Source organism: Oryzias melastigma, linkage group LG23 (assembly GCF_002922805.2).
Source record: "Oryzias melastigma strain HK-1 linkage group LG23, ASM292280v2, whole genome shotgun sequence".
NCBI lineage: Eukaryota > Metazoa > Chordata > Actinopteri > Beloniformes > Adrianichthyidae > Oryzias > Oryzias melastigma.
Genome location: NC_050534.1, coordinates 16,525,318 through 16,545,156, shown reverse-complemented (window position 1 = coordinate 16,545,156; position 19,839 = coordinate 16,525,318). Strand labels below are relative to the sequence as shown.

Below are 19,839 nucleotides of genomic sequence, written 5' to 3'. Positions count from 1 at the left end.
AGGAACAAATGTATTTACATATAAAAGAATTATCTCATCTTTGTTCTGACACAGTTCTACCTTATATTTTTGCACTTTCTGTGACTAAAACGCTCCAGCCCTCGCACACAGAGGACTCCTTTCACTCCTTCCTATGATCACATGAATTGAGGATGATAAGAGGAGCATTATTAGTGAGACTTTTGGGGTTGCATGAAGCCACACTGGGATCCTGTGACTTTCTACGCGGGTTTATGGCTTGGGGAAAGACTTCCTGCAGCAGAAACCGTCTGAACTGAAGTCTGGGCGGTGCAGTCCTGCCAGGAGTCCTCTAAGAGTTCTGGAGTGCTTAAAGATGTTGGTCAAGAAAGAAAAGTTGATGAACAAATGAGGGTTTGATTTTTGTATGACAAAGAGCTGAAACAAGGTAAGAAAAGGTGATTACTGAGCTTATTTTTAAAATAAATGTTTGATTTTTTTATTTTTTGGTGAATGTTGTGTATTGTATAACATTTTCTAAAATAATATCAAATAAGTTTGTTTACAAATGTAGAATCTACCATTACTGCATTTGCAAACGTTTAAGATGATTAGATTATTTTTTTATTAACAAAAATATTATTACAATTTTTGTAAAAATTAGATTTTTGCTGTTTTTGGAACTGATGTTATGCGTTATCGCTTGTTAGAATTGCAAATATTTTTAAGAGTTAATACAAGTAAATTAAGGTTGGAGATTAAAAAAAAGAATGACTTGAATCAATCTTCATATAAAAAATACAATTTTGATTAAAAAAGAACCATATATTGATTTCCTTTCAAATCAAATTAAATTAAACTTTATTTGTAAATCACTTTTCATACAAATTTAACCTAAAGTGCTTTAAATAGTTAAAACATTTTCAAATTTAAAATCAAAATGATGATCTTTAAACAAAAAAAGCTTCTACAATGCCCAATTATTTGGTAAAAAAATTAAAATTCTAAAACATCCTTTAAAAAAAGCTTTCAGTTCATTTTGGATGTAATAATTTCTAACTGTATAAATGAAAATTACACATTTTTGTGCAAACTGTTGTTTTAAACCCAACAAATGTTTATTTTATGTCTAAACTGTAATGTATTTATCCATATTTAGCATTAAATTGCACCGAATTGCAAACTTTTAAATATCAAAGTATTTAAAAAGTGTCATCCAGATCAGGGAATTGGGTTTTTTGAAGCTGTAACATCTCAGAAAGATAAAAAGTTGGACCAATTATTGAGGAAGAGAGACCGTTTGGATGCAAACGAGGACTGAACGGAGCTCCCGGGAAGTTTTTCCGCTGATTCCTGTCAGCGGGGTTCGGCCTGCTCGATCATTTTCACCAGTGGGGCTCCAGAGAGAAGCGGCTCTGCTGCTCTCAGCTCAGGAGGACACGAGTGCCTGTGGATGGGCAGAATGTGGGCTGACCGCTGCAGCTGAGGGGGAATCAATAGTGCACAGCAGGCTCTGTGATCTAAGCAGATCACTAGCTCTCCCCTCCCATAGATTATCTTTCAATCCCCGGTTTTCATTTGTCGCCTCCACCAGCTGTCTCCTGGGAAGAGCGCACTCCTGGAAGCTCCCATCTCCCCATTTTTCTCCCGGTGACATTTTCACACCCTGTCAGAGTGGGACATAACCGCCTCCTTCTTTCGCAGTATTGTCTCGTTAGTCTCTTCCCACACTTCTTCACACTTTCCTAATCTGTCCTTTCCTCTTTGGAGTCGATCACCCCCCCCTCTGACTCATCCTGCCGTTTTACCCCTCAGAGTCCAGCGAACATGAGGACAAGAGCACGGACGCTTCAGGGGATCTCCCCCCGCCCATCAACCCGGCCGAGGGTCCAGCAGACGCTCCCAAAGAAGACGGACAGTCCCCCGAGGCGACGGTGCCCAAGCTGGAGGAGAACGACGAGCTAGGGCCGCTTCCAGACAACTGGGAGATGGCGTACACCGAGAAAGGAGAGGTCTACTTCATCGAGTGAGTGTTGTCATGGTTACGCCCACCTTCTCCCACAGTTTAGCATTTAATTTTCATAAAGGAGAAGAATTCAAATGTTTTTGTTCAGTGATTTTACAATATTTGCTTTAGTTTCTGAAACACCGACTGAATAAATGATTTACAGGTCCCTAAAAAACCTTAAACTCTCACTTATACAGGAAAGCTGGTTTAATTCCTTAGAAGTGTTGGAAATGAACAGCTTCAGTGAAACTGTGGCTGTGAGTTTTTATAGCCTCATGAAGCCCAAATATCTGCAGAACTTCTAAAATGAATAGACAGCTGAACAAACAGATATGAGCTGAATTCCTCTTCAGTTAAAGAGATCTTACTGTTACAATAGGGGTTAGTATATTTGTATAAACCCCTTCTGTATTTCAGGCTAAGCTTTTTTTATATTTATTTTATCTGTGTACTTTTTAGCTTTTGTCAACATTAAATCTGAGCTCAAATACAATGTTTACCTATTATTTACCATTAAATGTTTATTAAAACATTAAAATCATGTGAATAAAAAAAATAACATCAAAATTTTTTCCAACTCAGAAGTATAAACCACTTTTGAAGGTCAATTAGCCTCATGTTTACACTGGCTTATAACGTAATTTAGCCAATCACAATGAAGACATTGTAGTATGTTAAATATTATTGATTTTATGACAGGAGGCTGCAGGTCAGTAGAAGTTTAAACATGAGCTGCATTTGACCCGTGGTCCAGACTTTGGACATGCCTGCCGTAGAGTGAACATGTTTTTTGTAGGGCGTGCTGCAGGCGACAGGTTGTTACAAACACTTAAACAACAAGAAAAGTAAGTTGGAATGAGAGGTGAGGCACATGCACGTCAAATCGGTTTTTCATTATTTCAACCCCAATAAACTCTTCCAACTGTGCAAAGAACCTGAATGTTAGAGATGAAACAATTAGAGCATAGCTTGTGAGGACATCCTTTGAGTAATTATGTATTACTACAGTTAAATATGCCAAAATGCTGTTACACTGTGACCTAAATGCTATTTTCTTAGCAGCATTAGCTGGTGGTTTTTGTCATTGGGCAGCGGCAGTCACATTTATATATGAAAAAGTTCAAATTTAGCAGCAACCAGACGATTTTTTGACATTGATCAGTGACATATTTGGCAGTGTAGTCATAGATTCAAACATTCAAAAGACTTTATTGTAACTTTCAGCAGCTGTTACATTTTTGAGTCCAATTTAAAGTTGGTCACGGTCTGCAATCCGATGGTAACCAGTAGGGCTGGGAATCTCAGGGTAACTCGATGCGATTCACGATACATGACTCACGATACCGATAGTATCTCGATATGGCAAACAATACAATAATCTATATTACCCTGCAATCTATGATATATAAATATAAAAAAAACTTATTTTAGAACAATTTAAAACACAATATGTTCATTTAACGCTTAATCCATCATTAAAATAAAGTTATCAATAAATACTAACTAAGTATATCAAAAAACCTCACTTTAAAGATCAACAAATGTGGAAATAAAAATTCATAATGCTGCATTTTTATTCCTTTTATGTCAGATAATTGATTATTATTGAGGCACGATATGAACTTTTATCCTGTTAATATTATATGATTATTGTTTTTTTTACAGGGCGGGTATCCATATTCATTCTTCCCCGTTTTAGTAACATTTCCTGCACTTTTCTTTGATAATCTCCACTTTAGTCATAATACCACACACAAGAGAATGATACATTCCAGTTCTATGACAAAAGCATCAGTAAGATGCACCTGTGCTCCCCCAAAACGCTCCTCTCTGACTCCAGTACAGCCCTCTACCCCCCCTGTACAGAAGAAGGACACTAAGGCTTCCAGAGCATCTGCTGAGGTCATCAGTCTTCTCCTTAAACTGTCAGAAACAAAGAATGTCACGACATAACTTATACAAAGAAGGCTTCATATCCTCAAATTAGTTTTGCAATTTCCTTATAGAAGGGTCTGAAACCACGCCAGAGCTCCAGGAGATGAGCAGATGCCAAGATGTTCCTTTTTTTAACTTTATTGATTCATTTACTTAGAAGCCTAAAGAGGGAATTTACAAAGTGAGGAAGAACCGCAAAGAAAATACATTGATGGTGATTAAAAAGTGTAAAGACTGTTGGAGAAAAAAATGGAGACAAACTGTAGTTTTATGTTATTCATAGTTCTAGATGAAGGCAAAGAAAAAAAGACAGAAGTGAAATAAAAGCAGGAGTTTGAAGTTCATTTCAGTTGGCTCAGAGTCAGAAGAGCTCCTTCATTTATCATGAAGTTTTAGGTTTTGCCACGTTTGCATTTGTAGTCTGTTAGAAGCCGACATGAGTCGTGGTGCGGGTCTTCTGTGTCTGAAGTGCAGACTGAAGCCACTCCAGAACTTCTAGAGGATTTTTCATTACATTATTTTTTATTTTAATTGTCCCAAAGTCTTTGTTAATTCAGTTGGAGTTCATTGCTTTTACAGTTGATTTCTAAATGATCATTCAAGCTAGATCCTATAACACATTTATGTCTAAAAATGCTCTACAGTATTTTATTCTTCTTACTAACAAAAACTTTTGTTTAAATAATGTTTTTAGTAGCACTAAAGAAGGACGGATCTTACTAAATTAGTTCTCTCAATTTAAACAAACTTAATTGAATGTTTTTCTTTGTCCAAACTAAAGTCATAAGTTGGCTTTTTACCTCTATTTAATTAATCTGATCCTCTAAAAGACACATTTGGAATAAAGTGAATACTAGGGCTGGGATATTGGGTATAATTTCCAGAAACTATTCGATTCCATTCAGATTTTTTTCGATTCTTTCGATTCTTCAGCTCACGTCAATTTTAAGTTTACAAATTTATACACATTTGTTTAAAAATACATTAACAATCTCTTATTTAATTTGAATATATTTATATTAATCTGATACGGATCACATATTGTAAAATGTGTTAGTAAAATAATTAGATTTTTAGTAGCATACAGTGTTCAGATTATTAACATTGTAAAAATTGGCGTTTCAGTTTGGCCACTAGGTGGCGATCGCGCTTTAGAAGTACACTTTATTAAAGAAGAAGATGACAGGATGAGGGAAAAAAGTTTTAGACCACAAATAGTTACTTTAAAATGAATGCCTGTAAGTAAATAAAGATGTTCATTTAGTCTGCAATGTATTTTTTGGTCAACCAACGTTAGCATTAGCCGTCCTATGGGAAATTCTATTGAACATTAGCATCAAGCTAGCAGACTTTAGCGTTATGTGCTAAATCGATTTATATCTTTTGTGAATCAATTAGTTATCTATAAGCTTAAATCAATGAATTAATGCTTTCAACCCATTCCTAGTGAATACTTATTGATATTATTTTATATTTATCTATTAAATAAAGAGCATTTTGAGTATTGCCAACTTTCTTTTTAAAGAGCTGGTTCACACTTTTAGTTATATTCCTCTTTTTAAGACTTAAATACATTTTTTTAGGTTTAGTTGCATCAAATTATCTTGAATTGATTTGATAGATGGCATATATTTAACTATTTTACTAATCATGTTGAATTAATTTAACTGTTGCTCCATGAAGCCTGCAATAAAAACAGTATCTGACACCCAACAATAAGGTGTTGGATTTGGGGGGGTTAAACCACCCATTAAACCACTCATTAGACTCATATTTATATATTACTGTCTAATGAGTTATAAAAATACAAAAAAAATAAATATTTTTGTCACTTATTACATAAAAAATGACTATAAATGTAAGATGAAAAAAATTGTCTCATCAGCATAAATAGAGATTTCTGCAGTTATGCATACAAAACACACTTAGGTCACATTAGATTAATTAAATGTAGTGATTATTAACTAAAAGTGTGACTTCAGCTTAGAGAATGATCAAATGTAGAGACATTTTTTACATCCAGATGTGTAATAACTGACAGGACTTTTAACCTATTAGAATTCAAATCATATTTGTTTGTTGGATAGTCTGATTTGATTCTGATAATCAGAGGCGACCAGTTTTTTTTTTTTTTTTTTTTTATATTAATTTTTTAATTGAGTTTTTCAAACAGGTGTTACATCAGTACATGGGGTAGTGGTGGATGGAAATTTCCACCTTGAAATCCCTGATTTTTCCACATGTTATCAATTATCTTCATACTCCTTACCAGCTACACCATTACCTTTTATAAATGACAACTTTATCATTCGATACATTCTCACACCATTATTTCAAAAATAAGGTACCAGAGGCGACCAGTTTCAATGTTAGGTCATGGTACAGACGCCATCTGAGGTCGTGATTTGAGCGACGGACCTGGCACAAAGGTCTGGCAGTAGGGCGATTTGAGCGACACGGCCAGAGTTCAAATATTTCAACTTCGATGACGTGCGTCAACCAATCAGGGAATCGGGTTTGTAGTTCTCCTCCTGAACTTCCATCCGTTTTCTTAAGCCGCTGTATTGCTTTCGGAGTAATGGAGTTTTTTGAGCGCGTCTCGACGACTATAGGGTGGATGCGGGTACATCCTGGACAGTCCGTCGCAGGACTCATGGTACTGGAGCGATCCCAATCAATACGCTGACCCCCAGGAGGTGAGCTGGTGGATTGGACCTCCTGAACTTTACGATATTTTTCCTATTTTTAGCGTGAAAATATTTAAGAAAAAGGTCCCCTGATTTTATTCTTGTTTTTATTTTTCCCCCTCTTGGGTTAATGCGGGACAGCAACTTGATCAAAAGAGAGACGGAATATCACGGAAGTGACCGTCCAGACACGGACACTAGCGGGAGAATCTCGAACGATCTCATGAACCCAAACATAGAGAGCTCTTTAAAATAAATAAACCTGACCTCTCAATAGCATCTGTGTTTTCCATGCGTTGTAAATGAGATAAACACAGACACCACTCCATGTAGCGATCAGACTGAAAACATGAACAAATGAGTTTTTTTTTCAAGCAATCAGGTAAAAAAACATATTACTTAATGAATCACAAGTAGATTGCTTGAAAGGGGGTGGAAGTAAGCGAACTTATATAATCCCACCCCGACTCGACCATTTTCTCTACATGAACTATCAATATCCGGTTCAGGACTTAATATCAAACATTCATAGATTCAGGCTATTAAGGATTATTAGTGACCCGGAACTGGAACAACGTCTAAGGATTAAGCATCTGATGGTCGCTCGAACACATTTTTGGACAGGCAGTGAGCAGAGAATTTGCCGGGCAGCGAAAGAGGGACGACCTACACTAATTTTTTGCATAAATTGCATTCGGACACACCTGCACGCTCTGTTGGGGTTAAGATACAGCTACTCCTGTCTATGAACCTCCATGGGGATAAAAAACCCATAGCACCGGTACAGGTGCATGTGGCTAAAGCTGAAAACAAGCATCTGAACCGTCAAAAAATGTTGAATTTTTTACTGATGTGGCAACAGACTTGTGTCTCCCTGGGAGGAAAAATGTGACTCTGCGGTTAAACGAGCGACTAAACACACAGCAACACATTGGCATTCTTGTGTTCTCTCCACATTTTGTCCTGGAGGCTGAGCTCCTTCCTCCTCAGGCAAAACAAAGTCTACAAAAGAAGGAGGATGTAGAGAAAGGCCTTCCTGCTGCACCTTCCCTGTTCCGTCGCCGGGACGGGGCGTCCGCCCTGGCCCCAGAGCTTCAGACAGATCTCGCGGATGCATTTCTCTGGCGCGTCATCAGACCAGATTTAGATCTGCGCCTGAGGTTCTGGAAGAATCCCACAGCTGTTCCTCCCCATCTCTTCCTAAGTCGCCCTCTCCGGTCTCTGTCTGCTAATGAGAGACAGTACGCAAATTAAAAGTATTGATTGCCATTTTGTTCGCCTAAAGCGTTTTTCATCTCCCCTGTCACCTTTTTAGAGCCAGCCACTCAGGGGAGTCTCGTCTTTCCACTCCGACTCTGTGGCCGAATAAAGAATCCACCAACCTCCTTCTCTCTTTTAGAGCCAAGTCTCTCTCTCGGCGTGTGCAGCACTCCGTCTTACACTCTCTCTGCCTTTTCCTCACAGCCACAACACTAAGACAACATCGTGGCTGGACCCGAGGCTAGCCAAGAAGGCGAAACCGCCAGAGGAATGCAAAGAAGACGGTAAGTGTGACATCTATCAACAATCCTTTTTTGGTAAATTTGGAAAGATCTGTGGGTGATTTCCGGTTCTCTTGGAGTTTTGATGCATACTTCATGTGTGGCAGCACGGGTTGCTGTGAATTCAAATCCATGCAGCTCATGTGCGCAAAAGAGACGGGAGATTACAAAGACTTCTTTCTTCTCAGCTGAGAGAAATCTGAAGGGTCCTTAGACCGCCCACACACTCCAACACAGAGGAAGGATGAGCGCCGCAGACGGCGCTTCACATGCAATAAATTAGTATTTATCATCTTTACCTTTCTCTACGTCTTGCTTAGACTTGTGTCATTCATGAATCTGTGAAAGAGATTTATCAAGAGGAGAAGCCGAGTGGAAAGAAATTTACATAAAAATGGTCTGATTTGATGAAAATTGGAGGCAATTCCTGCATGTTTGTTCCGAAAGTGATGTGAAATAGCAGTTTGCAGCTTGTTGTTCATATTGTTTGTTTTTTATGTTTCTTGTTAAGATGAGCAACGAAAAATGTTTTTTTTTAAAGAATCATTTCTGTTTGGATGCTGCTGAATTCTAAGCATCGGAAAATCAGTTCACACTTGTTTTCAACTTAAAGACCCACTCTGACAAAAGTCGTGTTTTTGGTGTTTTTAACGTGTTCTAGTTGTATTTTTATGGTTATAGAAGACATAGAGAAAAAAAAAGTCATTTCTGAGAAGTTGTTTGTTCAAATTAGTGGTGCAACGGATCACAAAATTCATGGTTCAGATTAATAAAATAAAAAAAATGTTACAAAATGAAAAAAAATAAAAGCAATTATTTGTATAGCTTCAAAACACATTATTACAGCATATATGAAGTATTTCAAATTTATACACAGACACAAATATATTGTAACATCAAAACATTTATTCATGGAGGCGTATTTATGAAAAAGAAAGCTTTTGATGGAAGCTCCTCCCACACGCAACAGGAGCTTCAGGTTAACACACTTTTTGATAAACGTCAAGCAGCAACTTTGATAACTGATAAGAGATAGTTTGATTTAAATTAGTGCAGCCACAAACGATTACTTTAATAGTCGACTAATCACCGATTATTTTTTGCGATTAGTCCACTGATGGGGTCATGCGCAAACTGGTTGTAAAATACACATCTTAACCTTCATTAGCTTTAAACCCACTAAAAACTAAATGTATAGCATTGCCTGCAATAATGCTAGTTTGAACGCTGTAAGCTGAAGTTGGCTCGCTAAGGATCCTAGTGGTGATAGCTGAAGATTCTGAAATTGATAGCTAAAATCGCTAAAACTGAAAGCAAGCGAAATATTATTTAAATGCCTGATTAGCCTAAAAAAACTGAAAAAAGCCTAAGTTAGCCAAAACAGCTAGCATTCAGTTAAAAAATTTGCCAGACTTCAAATTAGCCTCATAAACTAAAAGAATACTAAATTATCCAAAATAGCTAGCCTGGCGCTGAAACATTAGCCAAATTTAAAATAGTCTAAAAAACTGAGAAAATCCTAAATTAGCCAAAATAGCTAGCATGCAGCTGAAACATTAGCTAAACTTCAAAACAAACTAAAAAATACTAAATTAGCAAAAATAGCTAGCACGTAGCTGAAATATTAGCTAAACTCCAAAATAGCCTAAAAAACCTTAATAAATGTCAAAATAGTCCAAAAAGCGAGCAAAATCACATAACTAGTCGTCGACTATTTTAATATTTGATTAGTCAACTAATCGTGGCAGCCCTAATTTAAATGATGCAGGGGGGGCGTCAGACGAAAAAATGAGGTTTGAAAAAGATTGTATTAGTGATGTAGAAAATATTTTCTGTGTCATCCTGATGCATCTACCTGTAGAGGACTAGATCTATGTACGTCTTTGTTTTCTTCATCTGAGCTGTAATCTGAAAACTCTGATATTAATTCCCATTTTTGTTGCACAGGTCATGTTAAGTTGGGGGTGTGAGGGGCTGTAAGCTAGCGGGAGAGTGTGTTAACAGAACACTGCTCTGCACAAACTAAGTCCAAGAAAATTACAGTTTTTTTATATTTTGCCAAAAAAAAAAAACTGCATAATTTTAACTAAAAGATCACCAGGAATGCTTTTTAAAAGATCAAAAGATGTCATTTCCGATTGTAATTCCCTAGAAAAAGAGCAGCCTTTTTATTATATATATATATATTTATTTAGGAATGTAATAATGAAAGTTTCTGCATAACCAAAGCAAACTGGCTTTGAAACAGAGATTTGAAAAGAAAAAAAAAAAATCAATAGCCAAATGGAGCGAAGAGCTTGTGAAGAATTTGGCAGCGATGCTTCTTATTTTCCTCGATGTCTAAGAGTTGTTGCGTTGCCATGCCAACAGGAGGTTTACATGTAAGAGCAGCAGTTTGAGGTTTGCGAATCGGCCATCATCTCTGGAGGAAGACCTGACGGGTGCGTTCATGGACGTGCACGAGGAAATGACATCACAGCTTTGCGCACTTTTGTGTGCTCACAGTGACTCAGCAGAAATATTCTAAAAGCAGCTTTCTGTGTTTTCTTAACACCAAGCTCCTTTCACATATTTACTAACCTGATCTTCACTTATTTAAAGAACTCTCACCGTTTTTGCTCCTTTCTTCTTCGGACTTGAATCACAGAAAGATCTCCTTTATGATGAAATGTCACAGCAACAAAGACAGACGCCAACCAGGAATTACTCAAAATGCTATTACTCTTTCATCTCTCGCCATTTCCATTTCTGTCTGTTCTCCTTCACAAAAGGAGACGTCTGATATTTGGCAGGATTGCTATTGATCCGCCTGAGCGTCTCATCAGGGTTAGTTAGTCCCAGCCTGATGAGTGCGAGGCGGAGGAGTCTGGTGTGGATGTGGAAGGCGCCTACAGGTCCTTGAGAATGTGGATGTGTGTTTTTAATGAAATCAAATGACATTTCTGAAAATAATAAGCTTAAACTGATACAGTGACAGCAGCTTAGTCAGGTTAAGTTTATTTCTGTTGACTTAATTTTAAGTAATAAAAATAATTCTACCATTAATACTCAGATTTGATATAAAACAACCATTATTTAGGCGACTAATAACTTGAATATTGCAATATTCATGATAATATTGCAATATTGGTATATATGTTTATTTATATATATATATAAGTAGTGTCTCTCTGTCTGAAACCAGGAGCGATCGCTTCCTCCTTTATCAAATAAGTGCAGGAAAGCATCTTCTTCCAGAGTTAGCCGGTTTTATCCAAAATAACATCCGCTCCGGATGATAAGTCTCATCCGCGAATATCTTCTTCAGCATATCAGGATTTTTGTCACCACTTCAAAATCAGCTGATGCCATTTCTCCATGCACGAGCGCAGAGATGCACCGCAGCACCTATTTCAGATGTAAAAAGTGTCTTAAGTTATCAGAGTTTTTGTGACAAGCCGAAATTGTGACTGAAAAAGTCCGCTAACATGTGAAACCGGAATTAAAGAAACAAGAATACATGGGAGAACACTGTATATATATATATATATATATATATATATATATATATATATATATATATATATATATATATATCATAGACTTCTACTGAGAAATACACCGCTATTACTTAATAATTTTCATCATGTGTTTTTTTGGTAGTGCAAGTTATTCAAGTTATAAACTGACCAAAAAGTCCCACTATTTGTCACGCAGCTATGTGTGTGAAATTTGTTCCCCGTATTTGACCCATCCCCTGGGGGAGTGGTGAGCTCCAGACACAGCCGCACTCGGGATCCATTTGGTGCTTTAATCCCCCAGTCCAACTCCTTAGTGATGAGTGTCAAGCAGTGAGGCACTGGGTCCCCTTTTTTACAGTCTTTGGTATGACTCAGCCGGGATTTGAACCCACGACCTTCTAATCTCAGGGCGGACACTCTACCACAAGGCCACTGAGCTGGCCTCAATTAAAGTAGAATGAAGTGATAGGGATGTGGACTTCCAACAAGGTAATTCCTGATTCGTTAGTGTTTTCCATAGAAATGTTGACTCAGACTAATCTTTTAGGCGTTGTCTGGTTCCAAAATGGTGGTGTCCGTATCATGAATCATTTCGGTGGAGCAGTAAGTAACCTATTTCTCTGAATGACGTCACACTTACTCGCTCCAGTTCTTTTATACATTGAATGGTTTTAAACACTAAATTATACGTTTGTTTTAGAATTCTACTCGATACTCAGGTAGTTTACTTTTTAATAATACCTTATCCTTTGGATGGTTAGTTTTTATATCATCTTGAGTAGTATTTGGTTGTATTACTACTTTTACTTTTGGCTGCTCCACCCTGCTCTGGAATGAAACTTCAAAAAAAAATCTTGGTGTGTTATTAAAAAGATGTTATATATAAAAATAAATGACTAAATTACAGCGTTGTTATTAGAAGGCCTCCAATCTGCTGCAGAAACACAAAAATGTTAACTCGAGGAAGACGTTTTATAGAAAATGAATGAATAGTTATACGCTATTTCACTGTTGGAAGAGTGTCTCTTTATTTGGGGAAACACTGAACCTTCTGTTTTTATGTTTATTATAAAAAAATAAAAATAGATTCCGCCAATTACTCCATAGATCAGTCAACAAGCAGCATAGCTGTCAGTTCCTTCCTCTACTGCTGTTTCCTTCTTAAATAAAATACTGATCTACATTTAAAATGCTCCCCACCTCCTTTCAGTGTAAAACCATAAATTCAAATCAGCTGTAAGTTCAGCTGTCAGATGAAAGGCAGAGACGAGTGTTTGCTTCATGAAGTGTTATCGTGCAGATCTGTAGAGGAGGCGTACCGAAAGCTGGAAATACTCCAGATTAGTTTAAGTAAATGTTGTCAGCTCCGGCAAAGACAGCTTGTTCTCTCTTATGTTTAAAGAAAGATACAACCCAAACCTCTGGATGGTGTCAAAACAGGCGGAGAACCGCGTCTGGGGTTTTATTCCTGTTCTTTCAAAGTAAAGTCGGCTCCAGTGAAGACATCGCAGGTACCTTCTCGTTGCATAACCTCCTCTATTGTTTCTTCTGCCTCCATTTTTCATTTTTCTTCTTTCTCGCTCAATATTTATCTTTGTCCCTCTGCCTCCTTCCTCATCCTCCGCCTGTTGTTTTAAAAAATAATTAAAAAAAACAGGAACTGGGACATGGTGGCTTTATACCTTCTGAACAAACTTTTTCAAATCTTTTGTCCAAATATTTATTGGCCTAGAGGACAGAGCAGACCCCCGACTTTACCAATAGGTCAAAAAATGATCAGAGTGAGTCTTTAGAACCTCCTCAGGTTTTAAATTTATCTCCATATTTTCAATTTGAAAAACTACTTGATTGCTTATTTTGTATTATTTTTCCTCAGCTATGTGCCACTCACTTTATTTTGTCATTTTTCTACGTTGTATTCACACACTAGACATGAAATCATACAAAAATGGAAAATTCTATTCAGAAAAAATACTGATTTTCCTGTGGAAACCCCTAAATTGATGTTGTAACAGTATGAAAGTTTTAGGTGTACTTTTGTTGGTATGAATGTTGTTTTTTAATGAAAAAACAAGAAAAAATTCCAGGCAAATTTTCTAGATAGTGCTGCCTCAAACTATTATTTTAATAGTCGACTGATCACCAATCATTTTTTTGATTAGTCGACTAATTGGATCATGTTAAACTGGATGTAAAACACACATCTTAACCATCATTAGCTGTACATTCAAAGTGTTTAAGCTAACTAAAAATGAAGACAAAGAGGACGATAGTTGATTAAACCTTCAATGAATCATAGAGTTGCTTTCCTTTATTAGTTTCTGGTATTAAAACAAGTCTTGAATCAAATGAGGTCAGCATATGAAACAAAGGAACTTTTTTTCACAAAAGATTAAGTTTTGTCTCGCTGACTCAAATATATCAAAAAAGCACATATGGCTACTGTTGTCACCTGTTGATTGGCAGAAAGTGATGACATTAGAAAGCATCAATAGAGCTCAGCTAGCATTTCTGTTTTCCTCTTTAAGGGTGTATTCTTCCTAACAATCTTCTTTCAAACAACATTAAATTCCTGTTATACACAATGTACCAAAAGTAAATCAAGAAGGAGACGAGCTGCGGGATGACCTCCATTGTTGTTGCTTTTCTAGTCCTCTCACGACTGTGCCGCAATGACACGCTAGCGGTCTACACCAAAAAAGCGATTGAACGACTATTAAATTAGTCATTGACTATTTAATAGTCGGCGTAGTCGTGACTAATCGACTAACCGTGGCAGCCCCACTCACAGATTTCTTTGTGCCACAAAGATCCTCTGTGTTCAGTCAAACACATAAGACTGGTTTCCACTGTGCGGTCCAGACCGGACTGGACTTTTGAGCGTTTCCATTACAAAAAGGACCCGACTGGTACCATTTCTGGCCACCCAATGGTCGTTGGTCCATAGAAAAATGAAATGGACCTGTTTTAAGACAACAGCAAGTGTCCGACCAAAACAAAACCAGAAGTTTTATCCGCTTTTCGGCTGTATTCTTCTTTGCCCCCCAAAATCTTCTTGCCAATAGTAAGAAGTTCTTTACATACATCTGCGGGGGTTGGGGACCAGAGATATCCCCCTTCCCCCGTTTCTGTCCCACTCGACCCCCACGATCCACACTCATCAAAAACCCATCAAGCTTTGTAAAACATTGGAGTATTCCTCAACATAAAGAGTTTTTTTCCTTTTAATTCAGAACAAAAGATTGCTCTGCAGTGTCCTCCATATTAAACACTAGCTCTAGATTATAATTATTAAAATATTATTTTAATTTTCCATCTGTTTTTGATGGAGCTTCTCTTTCGCTGTAGTCGCACCGTTTTGACGCACGGCTACATCATCGCTCAACGCTCACTTGAACTGGTCGGACCGTTCTAAACCGGCCAAGAGAGGACTGGTCTGGTCAGTCCCGCTGCGTAGAGACAAACCCATCACGTTCCTCCATGTCGTGACCTTTCTCATACAGGCAGCGTTGGCTGTGTGGCTTCAACACAACCCAAAACACTGCTGTCCATTTGTGATAGTACCAAAAAATCACTTTATTTTCTCTTTAAAATCACATCAATGAACTAGCTTTTTGCCAGAATCATGGTTACCGTAGCAACCATGAAGTGACTTCCAAACGTCTCAGTACTTCATCCATCATCTTCACAGTCTTTAATCGTGACAATCAAAGTTATCATTCAATTAAAGGCAGTAGAAAGTCGAATATGATTTTAATTTGTATATTAGTGTCTACTTTAAGAAAAAAAGTTATAAATAATAAAAGAAGAGAAGAGGTTTATAAATGTGTTAATAAAACTACAGCCTTTCTTTGTCTTTGGCTCCCTGCAGATTGCACTTGTCTGCATTTATAGACACATAATTACATTCTGGTCATGTGAGGAGCTGCAGCGCCAAAGACACAAAGTTATTATGGTCTCACACAGGCAAGCAGTGGGCTCACACTCTCCTGCAGTCCTCACTCGGGGGAAATAGCTCTCCTTCTGTCAGACTTCTCCTCCTCTCTCCTGCAGTTAAAGAAAGGCCCGTTTGCTGTGTGTTTATGTCTTTTTCCTGATGCTCACATCTTTCCAGATGTTTGCTGGGAGCTAAATCCCCCCCACTCCTCCCGTTTGTTCCGCTGTCCTTTTAACAGCAACCAGAAAGGCTTCTGAGATAAATTTGCCCGTTTTTATGTCTGGAACCAAAGTTTTTTAGTGATTTGGGACCGCCGCCCAGGGCTGGCGCGTGCAGCCTCACAGGTGAGTTATTGGAGATGGAGAGACGCAGCGCCCTCCTTCACCTTGAGCCTCCTGCAGCAGGCGGCGTGGAGTGGAGAGGAGGGGCGGAGCAGACCTAAGTGTCTGCGGCGTGATTGATGGGTGTATTTTGAGAACATCCACAGCAGAGCATGCCTGAGGCCTGGAGATTGGAGGGGGGGGGGACTCGTGTGTGGCAGGTGTGTGCGTGAGGAATTAACTGTCACTGAGTCGATACCAAACACAATCAGCTTCTATTTATTTCGTTTTCTGCACTCGGCTGATATACTGAGGCTATTTACTAATATCAGCATTTAGTTCAGATTCGTAGTTTTATTTTGTTTTAAATCACTTTTTGTTATTAATCATGCAGAAGAATTGGGCAAAATAATGAGCTCACACATTTGTACTGTATTGGAGCACAAAGTGGAATCAGTTTCACACTGAAAACACTAAACAGGAAGTGTGTTTTTCTGTTCTCTTTCAAAGCAGGTCAGTCAACAGAATCAATTCAATTAAAGCTTAACCAAATAAACACTTTTGGTTATTTTAAAGTGAGCCAGAGTTTGTTTCCCCTGATAGGGCTGGTATTTGTTTAAGTGAATTAACTTTAAGGTCCAGGTCCAATATCTTTACAACGTGATAAATATAAGTCACCTGTTTGATGCTTTAAAGGGGCCATATCATGATTTAATTAAGTCTTTCAGAGTAAATAAATTATCTACGGAACACTAAAAAAACAGTTTTTTTATGAAATATGAGTTGCTTCTGTGAACTCCTTTCATACCCAGAGGTAAGACGCCTCGATCTCTGAGGCTCCGCCTTTCGCTCCTTGTGGGTGCCGCCCATTTCATGATGTCATTAGAACCGACCTCTGCTGCGTTTCGCCTGAAAACAAACATCACATTTTTGCAAAGATTGATGTGCATCTGCCTTAAGTAGCTCAGGCGTGCACAGACGGAATGGTGATGGGTTCATCTTTTGGTGAAATTTGGTCAAGAAATGCAGACAACAGATGAACATTTCAGGATTTATTAAAATGATGAGAATATTATTTTCTGATTAGTATCGGCTTCATATGATAAATCCTCTTCGCTTTAATGCCAATCATTTTCTGTCTTTCCCAAAATAATCCATGTTCAAACCAGTTCTTCTAATTCATCGACCACTTCCTTTGCACCTCCACCAGTAAAATTGTTTCCTCCCTTTCTGCTGCCATCTTGCGACATTCTAAGATACGTTTCGGATCCACCCTAAACGTCATGCAGACTCCTCACCAGAATGTTCTTTGATTGTCGCCACCGCACTAAGTTTTAACGTGTTTAAACTAGATATTGGAGACAGGAAGCAATTTGAAGATGTACAGCATTGTGTATGTAAAATGAAAGCATTTGAGTGATTCTGCTAGAGAAAGTGTGTGTTTGTGTTAGTCTGGGGGTGCAGCTGGCAGCTGAAAGAGGCTGTCCTCACTCTGTGATGTCAGCTCATGAGGACCTGCTCATTTTCATGGGTATCAAAATCAAAATACCACTTTGAGGTTGTTTATAGTGAGGAATGAACATTGTAATACACTTAAAAGCTATATAGCCCCTTTAAAGTAGCGACAGTCAGGAGCTCTGGAAGGGGCGAGGTTGTGGAGGGCTTTTGAAAGTTAAAATGAGGATTTTGTTGGTGATCCGGTGAGATACTGGTAACAGACATTCTTCAACAATGTTTTGGCATGACTTCCCGTCTATGTGGGTTTAGAGGGCGTCGTCATCCTCAAAATACACCAATCAGAAGAAAGCCAATGCAGCCTTCTGTCTCCGGCCCCAATTGTCAAAACTTGTTTTTTACTTGTTTCCCTGCGACCAGGACCAGAGTGCCAAAATGTCGCAAGAGTGCGCGCTCACTGAAAGTCTACACTAACTCTTGCCAGAGAGTCAGATCACGCATGCGGGAGTCGACAGTTCCTCGCACGCCTGGCGAGAGGTTTAAACACGAATTCGCAGGAGCAGAAGGTTCTCGCGGTGGTCTGAATTGTGTGATACGTGCGTGGAGATGTCTTGTTTCTGCGTGGACTTTTGACGTAGGATAAACGCCATGGAGGAAATGCTCAGAAATGCTGTTTTTAGTTTAATTTTCTTCATAAATGTTCCCCCATCATAAGAAAAATGCCTCAAGAACTTATCATTGAAATGGATCTGTAACCCTTTAACACTAGAGATGTCATCTACAACACTTTTAAAAAATACCTTAAATCTTCAACCGTTTACATGATCACCGTGAATCAATGGATTCTGATTGGAGAAAAGTATCTTTTTATGTCCTCCATCATGAGAAAAATGCAACAAGAAGATGTTAAAAACCCCAAAAAGACCATTTTCATTGGAGAGGATCTTTAACTGTCCTTCTATTGCTCCGCCCACATTCATATTTGTCCACCTGGACTCTAATTGATTTGAATCTACTTAACATTAAGGCATAATTCCATTCAGTCAACAGCATTCAGGAGGTTGTAATGAAACACTTTACATAATTATCTTTTAACATTTAACTACAGGGTCTCACAAAAAAGCTCTCGCTCTGACCCCCGAGAGGGGGGGTACATGCGCCGAGGTGTAAAGCAAAGACCGATCACGTCCTCCAACAACCGTTCACTAAGTAGTTCTTCACAAGGAGCAAGCCAAATAAAGTCGAACTTTGGAGGGGAATAGGAGGAAGTAAGTGCCAGGTCACAGTTCACTGCGCCTTTTACAGAGTCTGCAGTGTGGCGATAAGCTGCAGCCGTGAATTCTGCTTTTTCCTTCTTTTAGCTGTTGTCTGCTGGCGCCGAGGCGAGTGCCGGTGAGACTCTGCAGTGAGGAGAATGTCAGGAGGTGGAATTCTCCAAATCCAACAAATTTGATCAATAATGGAACAAACTTTAGGAGGAAACAGCCGGGCTTTCATTCGAGAAACAATAGAAAAACCAACACAAAACATTTGAGTTTGACTTTTTCTGTCACTTTTAATTGAGTTCACTAATTTCATTTCATCTCTTCAGGGAAATAAAAGTTGCTTTTTTAAATATTTTATCACACAAATTCAGACAAACTGTGATTTGTGGCTCTTATTATGAACACCGAGTGTAAGAATTACATTTTAACTCCCTTTTTTTCATGTTTTACCATCGATCCATCGACTATTTCTCCCCGTCTTTTCTCACAAAAGAAATATTGGAATAAAAAATCCATAAATAATCCAGGTTTACGGATATAAATGATGTAATTCAACTTTCAAAACTACAGAAGAATTAAAGCTTATTTTAATCCATATCTTCGAGTAACATATAAACTTTATTTTTAAACATTTAAAGAGATATAAATAGGTAATAGGATAATTTTAAAAAGCAGCAACTCTTTATTCTTTAGTTAAATTTATCAAGAAAGGGATAATACAACTAATTACTGTTATTTTAGCCACATTTACCCCTTTTAATTAACATGCATGAGTTTAAGTGGTAAATTAAGCTGTAAATTAAGCAGAGTTGAAGATCACTGACTCTTAAATCAGAAAATAATATAGGGATTTTATAAACCTTAAAATTCCTTATCCTAATCTTCACTTCATACTTAGTGTATAGTGTATTTGGTTTTCTGCACTATGGTTGTACTTTGATGTTTGTTTGTTTTCAGCGTTTTATAACTCTGTTGTACCAAAACAAGTGTTTTAAATAAAAGTTTTATGCATTTTTGTAATAATTTCAAAATAATTTCATCAGAACATGACTGAAAAACAAATACACTGTTAACTTTTGAGTTTTTACTGACTTTTTCATCTGCTTTTGTTGACTAAAACTATGACAGAAATCACTAATCTAATCTAAAGTCTGAACTTGTAGAACTTTAATTCCTAAGAATCCTAATCCTAATCTCTGCTCTTGCTGTTCTTTCCCCCATCAGTGCTGGAGA

General features: G+C 37.8%; 1 protein-coding gene across 13 annotated transcripts in view; it reads left to right on the top strand.

Annotated features, from left to right (window-relative positions):
- The window catches only part of magi2a (membrane associated guanylate kinase, WW and PDZ domain containing 2a), a 332,668-nt gene that overhangs the window by 241,737 nt on the left and 71,092 nt on the right, over positions 1-19,839 (top strand). For all 13 annotated transcript variants that reach the window (XR_002921266.2, XM_036210186.1, XM_024291335.2 and 10 more), the window contains 2 exons: positions 1,774-1,984; positions 8,053-8,132. Coding sequence is in view for 12 of the 13 variants with exons in the window: in XM_036210186.1 (XP_036066079.1) it covers positions 1,774-1,984; positions 8,053-8,132 (291 nt within the window). In the remaining variant the exon portion in view is untranslated. The remainder of the gene's footprint in view (positions 1-1,773; positions 1,985-8,052; positions 8,133-19,839) is intronic.